Source organism: Achroia grisella, unplaced genomic scaffold (genome assembly GCF_030625045.1).
Source record: "Achroia grisella isolate CSIRO2021 unplaced genomic scaffold, CSIRO_AGI_Agris_v1 utg807, whole genome shotgun sequence".
NCBI lineage: Eukaryota > Metazoa > Arthropoda > Insecta > Lepidoptera > Pyralidae > Achroia > Achroia grisella.
The window spans coordinates 2,784,303-2,797,093 of record NW_026713028.1 but is presented as its reverse complement, the minus strand read 5'-3'; the positions used below and the strand labels follow the sequence as shown (position 1 = coordinate 2,797,093).

Genomic DNA, 12,791 nt, shown 5'->3' with positions numbered 1-12,791 from the left:
AAATGTATACCTCCAATGTCCAAGTCCCCTGAGGGTACTCCCCCCACGTATGGGTCGTCATAAACGGCCACTTGGTGAATCCATCTCGCGTGTCGTCATCATTCGCCCGGCGGCTTAGGATCATGGACCTGAAAAAAATTGTATTTTTAGTATTAATAATATATTATTATTAATGACCTACATATGTAAATAAAAAATATTATTATCATTTTTAAAATTTATGTTCTTTTTTTTCCAATAATTTAATATTATTACAAAAAAACTTTTAACCCCGTAACAATTGCGCCTCGTTTTGAACCTTGAACAAGACTACAGAATGAATTCGAAATAATTGCCTCGCAAGACCAAAGCATAGTATTAAAAAGATGAAAAACATAATTTTTCATACATACAACATAATAAATTTAATTGTAAGTATTTATTATTTTATTGTACTGCCCAGTATGCAGATTCAGTCAATAAAGGAAACAAATGGCAAATGTTGTTATCAAAATCTATATTAATATTATAAATGCGTATCTGTGTCCCCATATCAATCTACTTATTACCTTTTCACGTATTGTGTCATTAAGATAAATATAGGATATATTTCATCTTAAAAAAATATCTCGAAGGAGGTGAAATGTGGAATAATGATGTCTACAGACAAAGTTGCGCGTAACAAACGATAGTAACAAACAACAAACGTACATAAAATATATAAAAAATATTGTAATAGAAATAGAATTAATCTTTATACAAATAAACTTGGTGTAAACACCTATGAACACTCATTTAATATTTTTGATTCTACCGTTTTTTTGTTCGTATGTAATTCAATTCGCTTTTTATAAGCTTTGTGCCTACACAAAACCTAAGGGAATTGACCGCGAAATAAAATAGTTAAAAGAGAGTAGATGACTATGCGTAAACTATTACAATTTTTCTATTTTTAGTTGTTATTGTTATATCAACTATTCAATGTTTCTATAAACGATATCAAGAAGGTACTATGTGAAATCAACAATATAATAAATTAATAACATTATCAACTAGTTCGCTTTGTATATGTTTAATAAAAATTTCAATTTCCTTTCAAACTACGAATCTTTATTCGACGTTTTTACGGAGTTTATATCCAAGGCTATTGGCATTTATTTATATATACAATTCTTGCTACATTCACTATCATTTCAATTTACAGCAGCTTCTGTCTGCACCTTTCTCCATCCCTAAATTTAATTACGTTACCTACAGCATTACGACCTCGGAGTTCTAACGGTTTAGCATACTGTAATATTTTCGATGTTTGCAGTTTCGATTCTCTCAGGTTATAATTAGCGGGTCATAATTGATCTCCGTGGATTTAAGTGTTTATATACATTGTTTAGTATCAATAGTATCGGTGGTCTAACGGTTTAGCACGCCTTACTTCCAATGGTCGCGGGTTCGACTGCTCGTTCGGCACCAACATTTGTATTCATGAGTATGCTTGTTTGTATCGGTCTGGGTGTTGTCTTTGTATAATATGTATGTATTAATAAAAACAATCTATGTATTTACATCAGTTACACCCATAGCATAAGCTTTATCTAGCTTAACCGGGGTCTAGATGGCACTGTGCGAATTGTCCTGAGTTTATTATTATTAATAGTGCAAGTTCTGCTTAGTTTAGAAGTGGTTAGTGCTGATAGAGTTAATCCGTTAACACAAAGAAATGCACTTTCACGTTTACACTATTTATTAGGTTAACATGTGTTTGTATCCTTATTTATGTAGAGTATATGTAGTATGAGTATATGTGTGTTAGCGATATGTGTGTATACATATGAAAGATTACCACACATACCTGGTGCCCATTGGGCTGGTGAGGAAGAACTCAAGGTCACCACGACGCGTGGAATTAGCGCTCACCACTGCCTGCACGTGTTCCAAATAGCGCACCTCACTGGGTGAGCCTGAACACGCCGTTGTGTCGATCTTCAGGATGATGCTGTCTTCTGATGGAATCTCACTGTTCATATTAAACAAATTCATATCTTACTAATATTACAAACGTAGAAGTTTATGAGTGTGGACGTATGTTTTTTTACTCTTTCACGCATAAAGTACTAAATGAATTTTAATATAAGTTTACAATAATATAGCGGGTGAAACCGTGTGGACAGTCCTACCATAAAAATGTAAGTGACTTATTGCTGTATAATAGTAAAGATCTATAACAAAAAGTATTATTAGTGGACTTTGTCCACATAACAGAACTCAAAACAATAATTAAACGATTGTGTACTCTAATCTCAGAAACAGCTTAACCGATTTGGATGCGGATTCTATTGTAGTAATTTCAGTTAAAATTTGTACAGATTTTAAACCGCGAGTTCTATTAGTTATTGCATATATGTTTTTTTTACTGGTAGGCAAAGGTTTTTCACCTTTCCTTTTTTCGATCGTAATGGACAAACTTGAAAGGTTTACCAAGCTAAAAATTAAAATAAAGAGTAGAAAGAACGACAGCTATATTACTATCGAGTAATATTGGCGTGAATTTTTTTATCTCATTTCAATGGTAAACATATTTACGGTTACCCTGTTTAAGCGGTAACCGTGGCCTACATGCTACATAGAATATGAAATACACGATAGATATCACGTTATCATGTAAACCCAAGATACCATTAATCCTTTGTCATTCTAGACTAGTATTAGGACTTAGATGCCATAACTCTTATCCAGTAATTTCACTGCCTTATTGCACCCTACAACCGCAACATAACTTACAAAGCAAGCTGCTTGGCGGCAGATCAAGTTAGGTCAGACTGAGGTACTCACGGAGAAGGCTTTTTATAGTTTACGTCCAGTTTAAAATTAAGCTGTTATAAATACCAAATTTTGCCAAAAAGAAGAGACATACGTGTGTGTGTTCACAGATCCAGCTTCGCAATGATACCGTGGTGGCACTGAACGCCAGTTGGCCGCGAGGGCTGTCATAGCACCCGCGTCTAATACTCCGAAACCGAACAAATGGTTGAACTCCAGCCCCACACCATTCATAGTCCAATGGAAACGACCCTTTAAAGATTTATTACAATATGAATTAAAACAAAATTAAATAATTTAAAAAATACTCTTACATAAATAGAGAAAAAAGATCTCTTAAACAATTGAAATCGTAGATAATGAATGGGTAGTAATTATGATAAAAGCAGTAGTGCAACAAAAACTTTATAAATGGTTAACTTAATATAAATTATACGTGCATTTATATCTATTATTCTAGATATTTTCGTACCTTTGCGTCATACAAAGAATTTCTTTTCGAAGTAAGTACAGTTAAATGTTGAATATCCCGCCATGTTAGATTTGGGCTGAAACAAAAACAATTATTTATTGAAATATAAACGTCTCCAGTTATCTACGCTAAGAAGCAGACACTGTACAAAGAGCAACACGCAAGTTTCTTGTTCATTCTTCTTGTAATGAGAAAGCTTTCCGAATGAGCGCTAGATTATAAAAATAAGTATTGACTATTCAAAAGCGCTTCAATATGAGTTTATTGTAATAAAGAATATTCTATTCTAATGTCGCACATAAATATATCTCACAAACTCTGATTTGGCTATGCTTCTGTAATCAATCTATACTTTCATAAATTATTTTTTATATCAATTAGTCCTGGTCCACGGGGATTCTATAATAATTATTTCTATATTAATAACCGAACAAACACAAGAACTAGCTAAACATCTAATGTCCACGCCTAATTGTTATTGATTATACAAGCCTAATTGACCACAGAAGGTGAAGCCCAACCCTTTGTACCCTTCTAATTAGAATTTGATTCCTCTTTAGATTCACTAATATAACATTCACTAATTGGTGCGAAGGAATTTCAAGTAGTCCGTTTTTATTCATTACTAGTCATCCGCGACGGCTTTGAATGTGTGTACATATATTATACATATAAACCTTTCACTTGAATTAATGTATCTATCGCTAAAAACTGCATTAAAATCCGTTACGTAATTTAAAAGATCTAAGCGAATCGACAACGAAAGCGACTTCATTTTATACTATATAAAGAAGATTTCTTCAAACGAATCTAATGCTGGCCGTAACTAGCCTTTCCAACATCTCTAGAGGAGAATGAAAGCAGAACTTGAAAACTGCATAAGGACTTATGTATCGATTAAGGGTCAACTCTTGGTTATCAAATACAATTTTTGTCTTTGTCATCTACTCGACATTCTCTAGTAGCCTTATTTCTTTGAAATTGCGACTATGCGGCAATTAACTGATCTTCGTTATCATGTTATCATCCAATTCTGTTACTTCACTAATGCAAGAAGAAGCATGATTTAATCGCTATTAAAAAACATCGAATAACTAATTTCTAATGCAATTACGCTGCGAACTACGCCAAGCTACTTACGTCATTCTTTATAAAGACAAATAGATTTTCTACACAATGGATGTTTAGAAGTGACAATGTTTGAAGACTATATTGTAAACCTCCATAATATCAACAATAGTGGTATTAAATTTATCTGGATACGTTTCAAGAAAATAAAGGTTAGATAGGTATTGTGACGCTTTGTATAGCCGAGTTATTTATATATAATACGATTTAGGCGTAAGGTACTTGTTGTATTCGTACCATTCTTACACGTGCTCCATACCGCCGCCGCATTGCGGACTAATCTTATTTTTTTATATTGAGTTATTTCTTACCAACACGTAATTCTTGTATCTGTATGTATACTTTATACTTATTTATTTTCGAATATTATACTTCACGGCATTTTCAAGGTTATTCAATGGTAAGTGACCACCGGCGCTATACATGACGCCCATAATATTGTTTACGCGTTCCCATTCTGAAAACTGAAACTAAGATCTCTTGCATTCTTACTCCATAATTTTACTGCCATATAAATTCAAGCAAATTAATTACTAAGCAAGCTGATGGCTGGCTGATATAGGTACGACAGAAGTACCTACGCATACGACATAGTACAGTTTACCTCGGAGCGAACGATAAATCAAATTCCAGAGTGTTGTAGTGTTGCGGTATATTTCACGAATAAGGTCGTGCTAGGGACACGAGTACCATTACTGAACTTACTTGCTAGAGTTGATGAGCGTGGACATAACACATTGTACAAAGTCGAAACAAACGACAGGGACGAATGGACGAACATACTTGGCGTGTAACGAGAGAGCGAACACTCCGTCAGCTTCAGGCACGGCTGCTGATGTCTCAGAGTGCATTTCTCGAACAAGTCCGTGATCGGGTCATGAGTACCATTACTGAATGTACTTACTAGAGTTGATGAGCGTGGACATAATACATTGTACACAGTTGAAACAAACGACTGAGACGAACTTACTTTACATATATCGCGAGAGTGAATACTCTGGCAGTTTCAGTAGCAGCAAGTCCCAGAGTGTTGCGGTACATTTCTCGAACAAGTCCTTGTTTGGGTCACGGGTACTATTACTAAACGTGCTCACTAGAGTTGATGGGCTTATGCGCTGGTCATACGACATTGTACAAAGGTTAAATCAAAACGAAAGAGCGGGATGAACTTACTTTGCATGTAAAGCGAGAGCGAACACTCCGGCAGCTTCAGGCGCGGCTGCTGATGTCCCAGAGTGCGTTGCGGTACACTTCCCATACAAGTCCGTGGTAGCCACACCCGTGCTCGGGTCACGAGCGCCATTACTGAACGTGCTCGCTAGTGTTGATGAGCAGGATTCGTCGTAATGTGCATTCTGCCCATCATTGATTGCGCTGAAATAATCTGAGATATAGTCATCTAGATAAAAAGCGAGGTTTGTTAGTAATGCAGTTAGTGGCCCTATGTTTGGTTATTATTAAAAGCTCAAAAAAAACAATAACGAAATTATTAATTATCCTAATAATATAAAGGTAATTTTTGTATGTTTTTTTTTTGTTTATTTGCAATGGATAAACTTTACAAGTACTTCACCGATTACATACTACTACATATATAATAATGACACATATAAAACTAATAATAGATTATTATCGAGTAATATATTCCACTCGGACATTGCCGCGGGAAACAGTTAACAAAAAATAAGAAAATCAATAGAACTTCTGGTGTTACAAACACTCGTGTATTTATTTTACTGCTTATTATCGGGTTGTATGCAAGATTATCATCATTATATTAATATACCTGTTGATGGATACAGTCCACATGGAGGCGGCATACCCGTCGCAGTTACAGTCGTCATCCTCACCACCATCGCCACTGGCCCACACGTAAATATTCCCCAGACCATTACGACCCTGGCGACAATGGTACAGTGCTTATTTAAGAAAAAATATAATATTACTAATACTAATATTACTTAATAATTAACTTAGAGTACGTAACCCAGTGGTTATGACTTAACTAGTAACTTCACTTGATTTGAAATCTAGCCACTGTAAAAAAAAATTGACAATTTATATCTCTGACAAACTGTAGTGTAATGAAAAATATAAATAAAAACAAAATTAATAACATAGAAGGTTTATAGAACAACATATTAAAGGACAAAATTAATAGCGGGAAACTCGCAACAGCGAATTTCCCGCTATTAATTACAGGATTCTCAGGGAAATATGTGCAATCAAGTACAGACCAGTCATTATATTGTTAATAACTAGCTACTCGCCCCGGCTTTGCACGAATATACATGTATCATACGTATAAACCTTCCTCTTGAATCACTCTACATATTAATAAAACCCGCTGCAAAATCCATTACGTAGTTTTAAAGATTTAAACATACGTAGGGACGGACAGACAGCGACAGCGACATTATTTTATACTATGATGCTTCTAAAATATCCCACTTGAAATTTAGAGACAGATTTTAAACAACAAAACAATACCTACTATGAAAATGCAATGATAACCAGGTTGTCTGCGAGAGATTATTACGATAAAACAGCGTAAAGTAATGCACATTTTTAAGATACTGTTTTTGTTCTTTATTTTGTTCACTAATAAATATAGATTCCACTCTCCGAATTGAATGGATATGCAATCGCTTTACTATCCTAATACTCATGCCTTGATTGATTGAGTAGACCACACAGGCACTTGCTTTAATTAGAGTATAGATACAAATGCCAATATACTCGTAGGTGGGCAATAAACTGACGGCGTAGAATTGGACCTACTACGTTCAATACATCGGATTATTGAAAATTGCCATCTACACTAGTTATTTTCTAGAGAAAATGAATATATTTTTTTGTATGTTGTATGTTACTTACCATAAAATACAACCAACTCTATTTATTACCAAACTATTATATATACATAGGTCTAGAGCCAGAAGCATTGATTGGAATAATAAACATCAAACTCAGCGCAGTATTGAAAGGCTGAAAGGTAGCTTTTGTAAAATAATTACATGTTTTTTTTATCACTATCCCTAGCGACCGATATTATTATTATATTCATTTAGCTATTTCAGTTGAGAAAAACTAACAAAACATTTAACTAGGATTTTTTTAAAGGATTGTATTAATTACAAATATGTATTCTTTATAGAAACTCTTTAAATAAGTAAAGCAATAATCTTAATAGCTACAATTGCAATAAAAATCAGTAGAATAAAAGTAAATGTAGTTTCTCTCCACGCATCACATGAATGACATAGGGAGAGTTGAGGTGGTGGGTGGGCGGATATGGCCTATTTAAAGAAACGGTTGCATTAGGCCTGTATGTGGGACACTTGCAATTATTGATCTGAGATTATGGTATGAACAAAGTATTGCCACTCAGTCTCTCACAAAGTGTTGAGTGTATGACTCTGGTATTCTCCCAATTTTATTCAAAATCCCATAACAGTCAAATTTTTAAACAAAACTCCCAATAAAAATCTGTATCTCCCAATAATAACCTATTCGACGAAGATACTCGGATTGGTCAGTTTTAGTCTGGACTTGGTTATTTTAGCCAGTAAGCTTATTTTTTACACCTATATAAAAAAACTGAAATCCGCCCATACACACACGTGTTTGCCGTTCCCGAACCGTTCCCCATCGCTTCAAAATCCCTCAAGTTTAGGGAAAATCCACCAATTTGGCATCATTGTACGAGCAGAGTCATAAAGACTTCTTACGTTCGTTAATTAATGCTTCTACACAGGGCCATAAAAGTTTATGATGTCATTCTGATACACAGTAGATTTTCAACCGACTTTCAAAACTAAGTCGACTGTATTTTAATAAAAACACTTTATTACAGAGGATTAGTAGCAAATGGTACCTATATCAGGCCAATTATAGTATTCATGATAATAAAAAAGGAGCAAAACAAACACTAAAAATAACTAAAACAAACACTCATACAATCTACAATCCCACTGATCAATTTAGTATGTGGAATTTTAAAAATTTGTTATACAATTATTCACTTTGTTTGTAGGTGAAAGTAGTCCTGTCCAGAATATTTATAGTATTCTACCTGATTAGATACATCATCATGTTCCAGCCAAGTTATTTAGATATAAACGAATATAATAAACAATAATATCGTATTGAAGCAACTAAATATTATAATGTATCGTTGAAAAAGAAAAATAGTTGATTCCTTTCAGTTGATCGGTTCAGCAGGCCGACTTCTGAAGTGATACAGCCGGGATCAAATCGAAATTGAATCTAATGGATGACATTATCTGTGGTATTTGCCCGTCTATGACATAATCATAGGTTTATTTCCTACAATATAGTTTATTTATATTTCTGTATAAATTTTTATGTAATTTTCTTTATCTACAATTCTGACTAATCTCAGGAATAGCTGAACTGATTTTGAATGCTGATTTCATTCATAAAGTATATAGAAAGTTTTCTGTTCTATTTACTATTTGAAAAGTAAATCAATCCAGAATGACAAATCTACATACATCTATACATATAAATAAAATTGGAGTGTCTGTTTGTAATAATGAAATAACCGTTTTTTACTACATGTATATGAATATAAATACGGTACATACACCAAAATATTTGTTTTTACAATTTTTGTCTGCCTGTTTGTTCCGGCTTATCTCTGAAATGGCAGGACCGATTGACGGGAATTTTTTTAGGCAGGTACTTGTTGTAATAAGGAGAATATTTATATTATAGAAAAATAACGTTATATTCCACGCAGACGAAGTCGCGGGAACAGCTAGTATATATACATAAAGACTGCGTAATTTAATACTAGTATTTATAGCACAATATAATATAAATAAGTCCATCTCTATTTACCCTCCAGAAATAATTGTAATGCTTATATAAAAATTTACGACATATAAGTTATATTGCTATTTTTGTTTTAGGCATCATATTTTTCAAATGTGAAGGTACTTTTCCTAAGCTATGTTTCAAAATATAGCAAGAAATTCTAATGAGAGTTCTAAAAAGCTATCAAAAGTTTGCAAACGAGTTAGCAACTTTCATTTTGACATAACAAGAGAAAATAATTGGGAAATATATTTACGTGGTCTGTTACTTTGAAACTTGTCTTTAACTTATCACATGACAAGTCAGGGTTTCAAAATCCCCATATTAATAATATTATAAAGTATGTGAGTGTCAATGAACGGATGGAAGTTTATTTGTATTTTTCGCAAAAGTACTAAATAGATTTTAATTAAACTTTACAATAACAAAGTTTCACGCAAGTAAAACCGCGGGCTTAACTAATATAAAAATATCCAGAGAAGCATACTGACATACAATTGTTAGGTTTCTTAAATTGTTTTATCTCATTTTGTATGAAACAATGGCAATCTGCATTATAATTTTATCCAGCAATCTTGATTCTCCCATCGACACTTAAACTGTTTATATTTTTTTAATATCGAGTGGATTAACACGCCAATATTAAATTATTTTTGATACTATATTTACGTAGTATAATAATGAAGTCGCTCCGGCTATCTGTTCGCTTTATCTTTTGAACTACGCAACGGATATCACTTCAGTTTTTTAGCAATAGCAAGAGGAAGACGTGTATGTATAATACATACACCTGCGAAAATGGGCAGGTAGCAAGTACTTTATAAAACTAAATTATAACTGTCAACAAACATCACCAAACAAACGTTATGTGTTAAGTTTAACGATATTTATCTCATGACATCACAAAGTGATTATGGATACTTTACGTTTGACATCGAAAGACGACCGATCGATCGTAACAAACGAATGCTCTATCTTATAAAGAAAGTTACTTTGTCTAACATTTTACTTTCGACATCATTAGAGCGATAGCGATTGTAGAAATGGAACAGCTTAGTAACGATTGTCACTTGTTTCGACTTGTTTTGTTCATCTGTTATTGTTTTTATGGATCATAACGGAATGGTACATCCGCCTGCGCTAAAGGTTTTGGTTATCATACCATCACGACATATTCACCAGGAATTTATCACGATGGTTCCCAGGCGGAACTGTGTGGAGGACAAACCGACATGATACATTGGTAGTAATAGGGTCAACAGTCGACTATTACAATCAACCCCCTTCTCCCATTTTAAATAATTTCTTCCTTGTGTGTTGACAGAAGTGAGAGCATGGGACCCCAATTGCGCGGGTCCCGTAGCATTGCTACTCATGTTACTAGGCTAAACCGGCACTGAGTTGGTGTGTATTTAGTGTTATTATTACACAATAACAGTAAGTAAAGTATAACACACGACCTTTAGAAGGCTGCCCCATTACACAAACCAAAATAGCCAAAGTAATTAAACTGGAATATAAAATAACATAAAGTTTGCGTTAATTTTATATTCACGTAGAGATAATTCAATTTCAGCGGACTGTCGGTTTTATCAGTACATTCGCAATTCTAATTAAGTTTTAAAGTTAGTTACTTCAGTCTACATGTATATATTATACAGTCAGTTCGATGTAATATCTAATATTTAGAATATGTTTATTCTAAGTAATTAATCCTACCTATATGAGATGTTTATTTATATTTTTCTTATAATGAAATAAATTATGGAGAGAAATCACTGAAAACATACACAATTTATATTTAAGTTTGAAAACTTAAATATAAATTGTGTATGTCACTCTATATTATTATCATTTTGAATCGTGGAATTTTATGAGATTTATTAGATCCTAAGCTAAAAAGAAACTTAAGGTACTCTTATATCTTTTAAATTTCGATTCATGTTGTTTATCATTATGTTATCTATGGTAATAGTAAATATGTAATACATCTCATAGATGGCCCTTTGTAGAACGGAAATAGAGGGTAGTCATAACAATTATACAACTTAAGAATATTCGACAAAATAATTGCTCCGGATTCTAATACAGTAGTCTTACTACAATTATAAACGCCAAAATTTTTGAGTATGGATGTTACTCTTTCCCGCAAAAAATACTGTACGGATTTTGATGAAACTTTACAATAATATAGATACATCAGAATAATACATAGGCTATAAATTAGATGCGGGTGAAACCGCGAGCACAGCTAGTATTGTCATGAGCACGTAATCTCCTTTTATAAACTTTAGAACCCTAATAATTATTTCAGAGAGATAATCGAATAGATTTACCTACTTTTCCATTATTCAAATTTTAAATAGCGGCTTAAAACTTTATGTTGAAGGCAAACGTAATTAACTTGGGACCTGCCGACTGATCTATTAAGAACTCTGAATTAGAGATGACATTTTAGTGTACTGTGGGATTTCGGAGGACTTAAATAATCAATGGATGGTAATGGTGCTGAAATACTCGGCATTTCGTAAATTATTTCATAGTCAAAAACCGTGGCTATGCTTCGATGTAATTTTTATTGGATCTCTCCTATTTCAAAAGCTTAATGTTCAACAATATATAAGGTTATTTAGGATATATAACTGTATATCATGGATTAGTAAATAACAGCATGGTAATTTATAATTTAAAAACATGTATTAAATATATATATGTATGTGATAAATGTACTATGTAGGTAGTTTTTAAACAAATTTTAATAATCATTTTTGACGGTCATGTACTAGGGTACCTAGTCATACCTCGGGTACCTCGTCCAATTTAACTGCCAAGTAGAAGCTGTATTCTGTGTCGGTAGAAGGTTGAGATATGGCAGTTAAATTATAACATATAAGAATGTCTATATAGCTTATAATTTAACTTGTCCAGAATAGCAACAAACGATACCTTTTTCTTTTTTTTTCGGTCTACTCTAATGCTGTTGGCTGCAGCTAGTCTTTACTTTTCAGCTTCACTGGACGATAGGGGGCGAGTGCAGCTGGCACTCCAAACCCGCGGAAGGACTTATGGAGCGACTGAAGGCCAACTCCCGCCTGACGACTTTATCCTGAGAGCACCGCTAGGGGTTCGAACCTCGGCTCAGGCCGTCGTAATATCGATCCCCATTTGAATTGGACGGGGGATCAATGATAGTGATACCACTATCATTGATCCCCCGTCTTATCCACTATTCTTAAGCTTTATAGCTTAAGAATAGTGGTATCACTATTCTTAAGCTTTATAGCTTCACTGAACGATAGGGGGTAATTCACGGAAGAACTTATGGAGCGGCTGAAAGCAAACTCCCGCCTGACAGATACGACAGTAGTCAGAAGGCACCGAGATTCGAACCTCAGCTCAGGTCGTTATAACTTAGATCTCCTTGTGAATTGGACTGAGGATCTTTCGAAGGGTTTGTTATCTGTGGTCCCAATCTTATATATAGGCACCGATTGTAAAACCGTAGCTTATTTGTCCATGCAGTGACCTAATAAAATAGACTGAGATTAAAGTA

General features: G+C 33.9%; 2 protein-coding genes across 2 annotated transcripts in view; one reads left to right on the top strand and one right to left on the bottom strand.

Moving 5' to 3' along the window:
• The window catches only part of LOC131851726 (unc-112-related protein-like), a 331,640-nt gene that overhangs the window by 181,519 nt on the left and 137,330 nt on the right, over window positions 1-12,791 (top strand). The gene's annotated exons all lie outside the window — the stretch shown is intronic.
• Window positions 1-12,791, bottom strand: part of LOC131851727 (neuroendocrine convertase 2) — a 90,450-nt gene that overhangs the window by 3,191 nt on the left and 74,468 nt on the right. The window contains exons 8-13 of the mRNA XM_059202269.1: window positions 6,183-6,295; window positions 5,570-5,770; window positions 3,269-3,344; window positions 2,891-3,048; window positions 1,829-1,993; window positions 11-128 (exon numbers count right to left, since the gene is read on the bottom strand). Coding sequence (XP_059058252.1) covers window positions 11-128; window positions 1,829-1,993; window positions 2,891-3,048; window positions 3,269-3,344; window positions 5,570-5,770; window positions 6,183-6,295 — 831 coding nt within the window. The remainder of the gene's footprint in view (window positions 1-10; window positions 129-1,828; window positions 1,994-2,890; window positions 3,049-3,268; window positions 3,345-5,569; window positions 5,771-6,182; window positions 6,296-12,791) is intronic.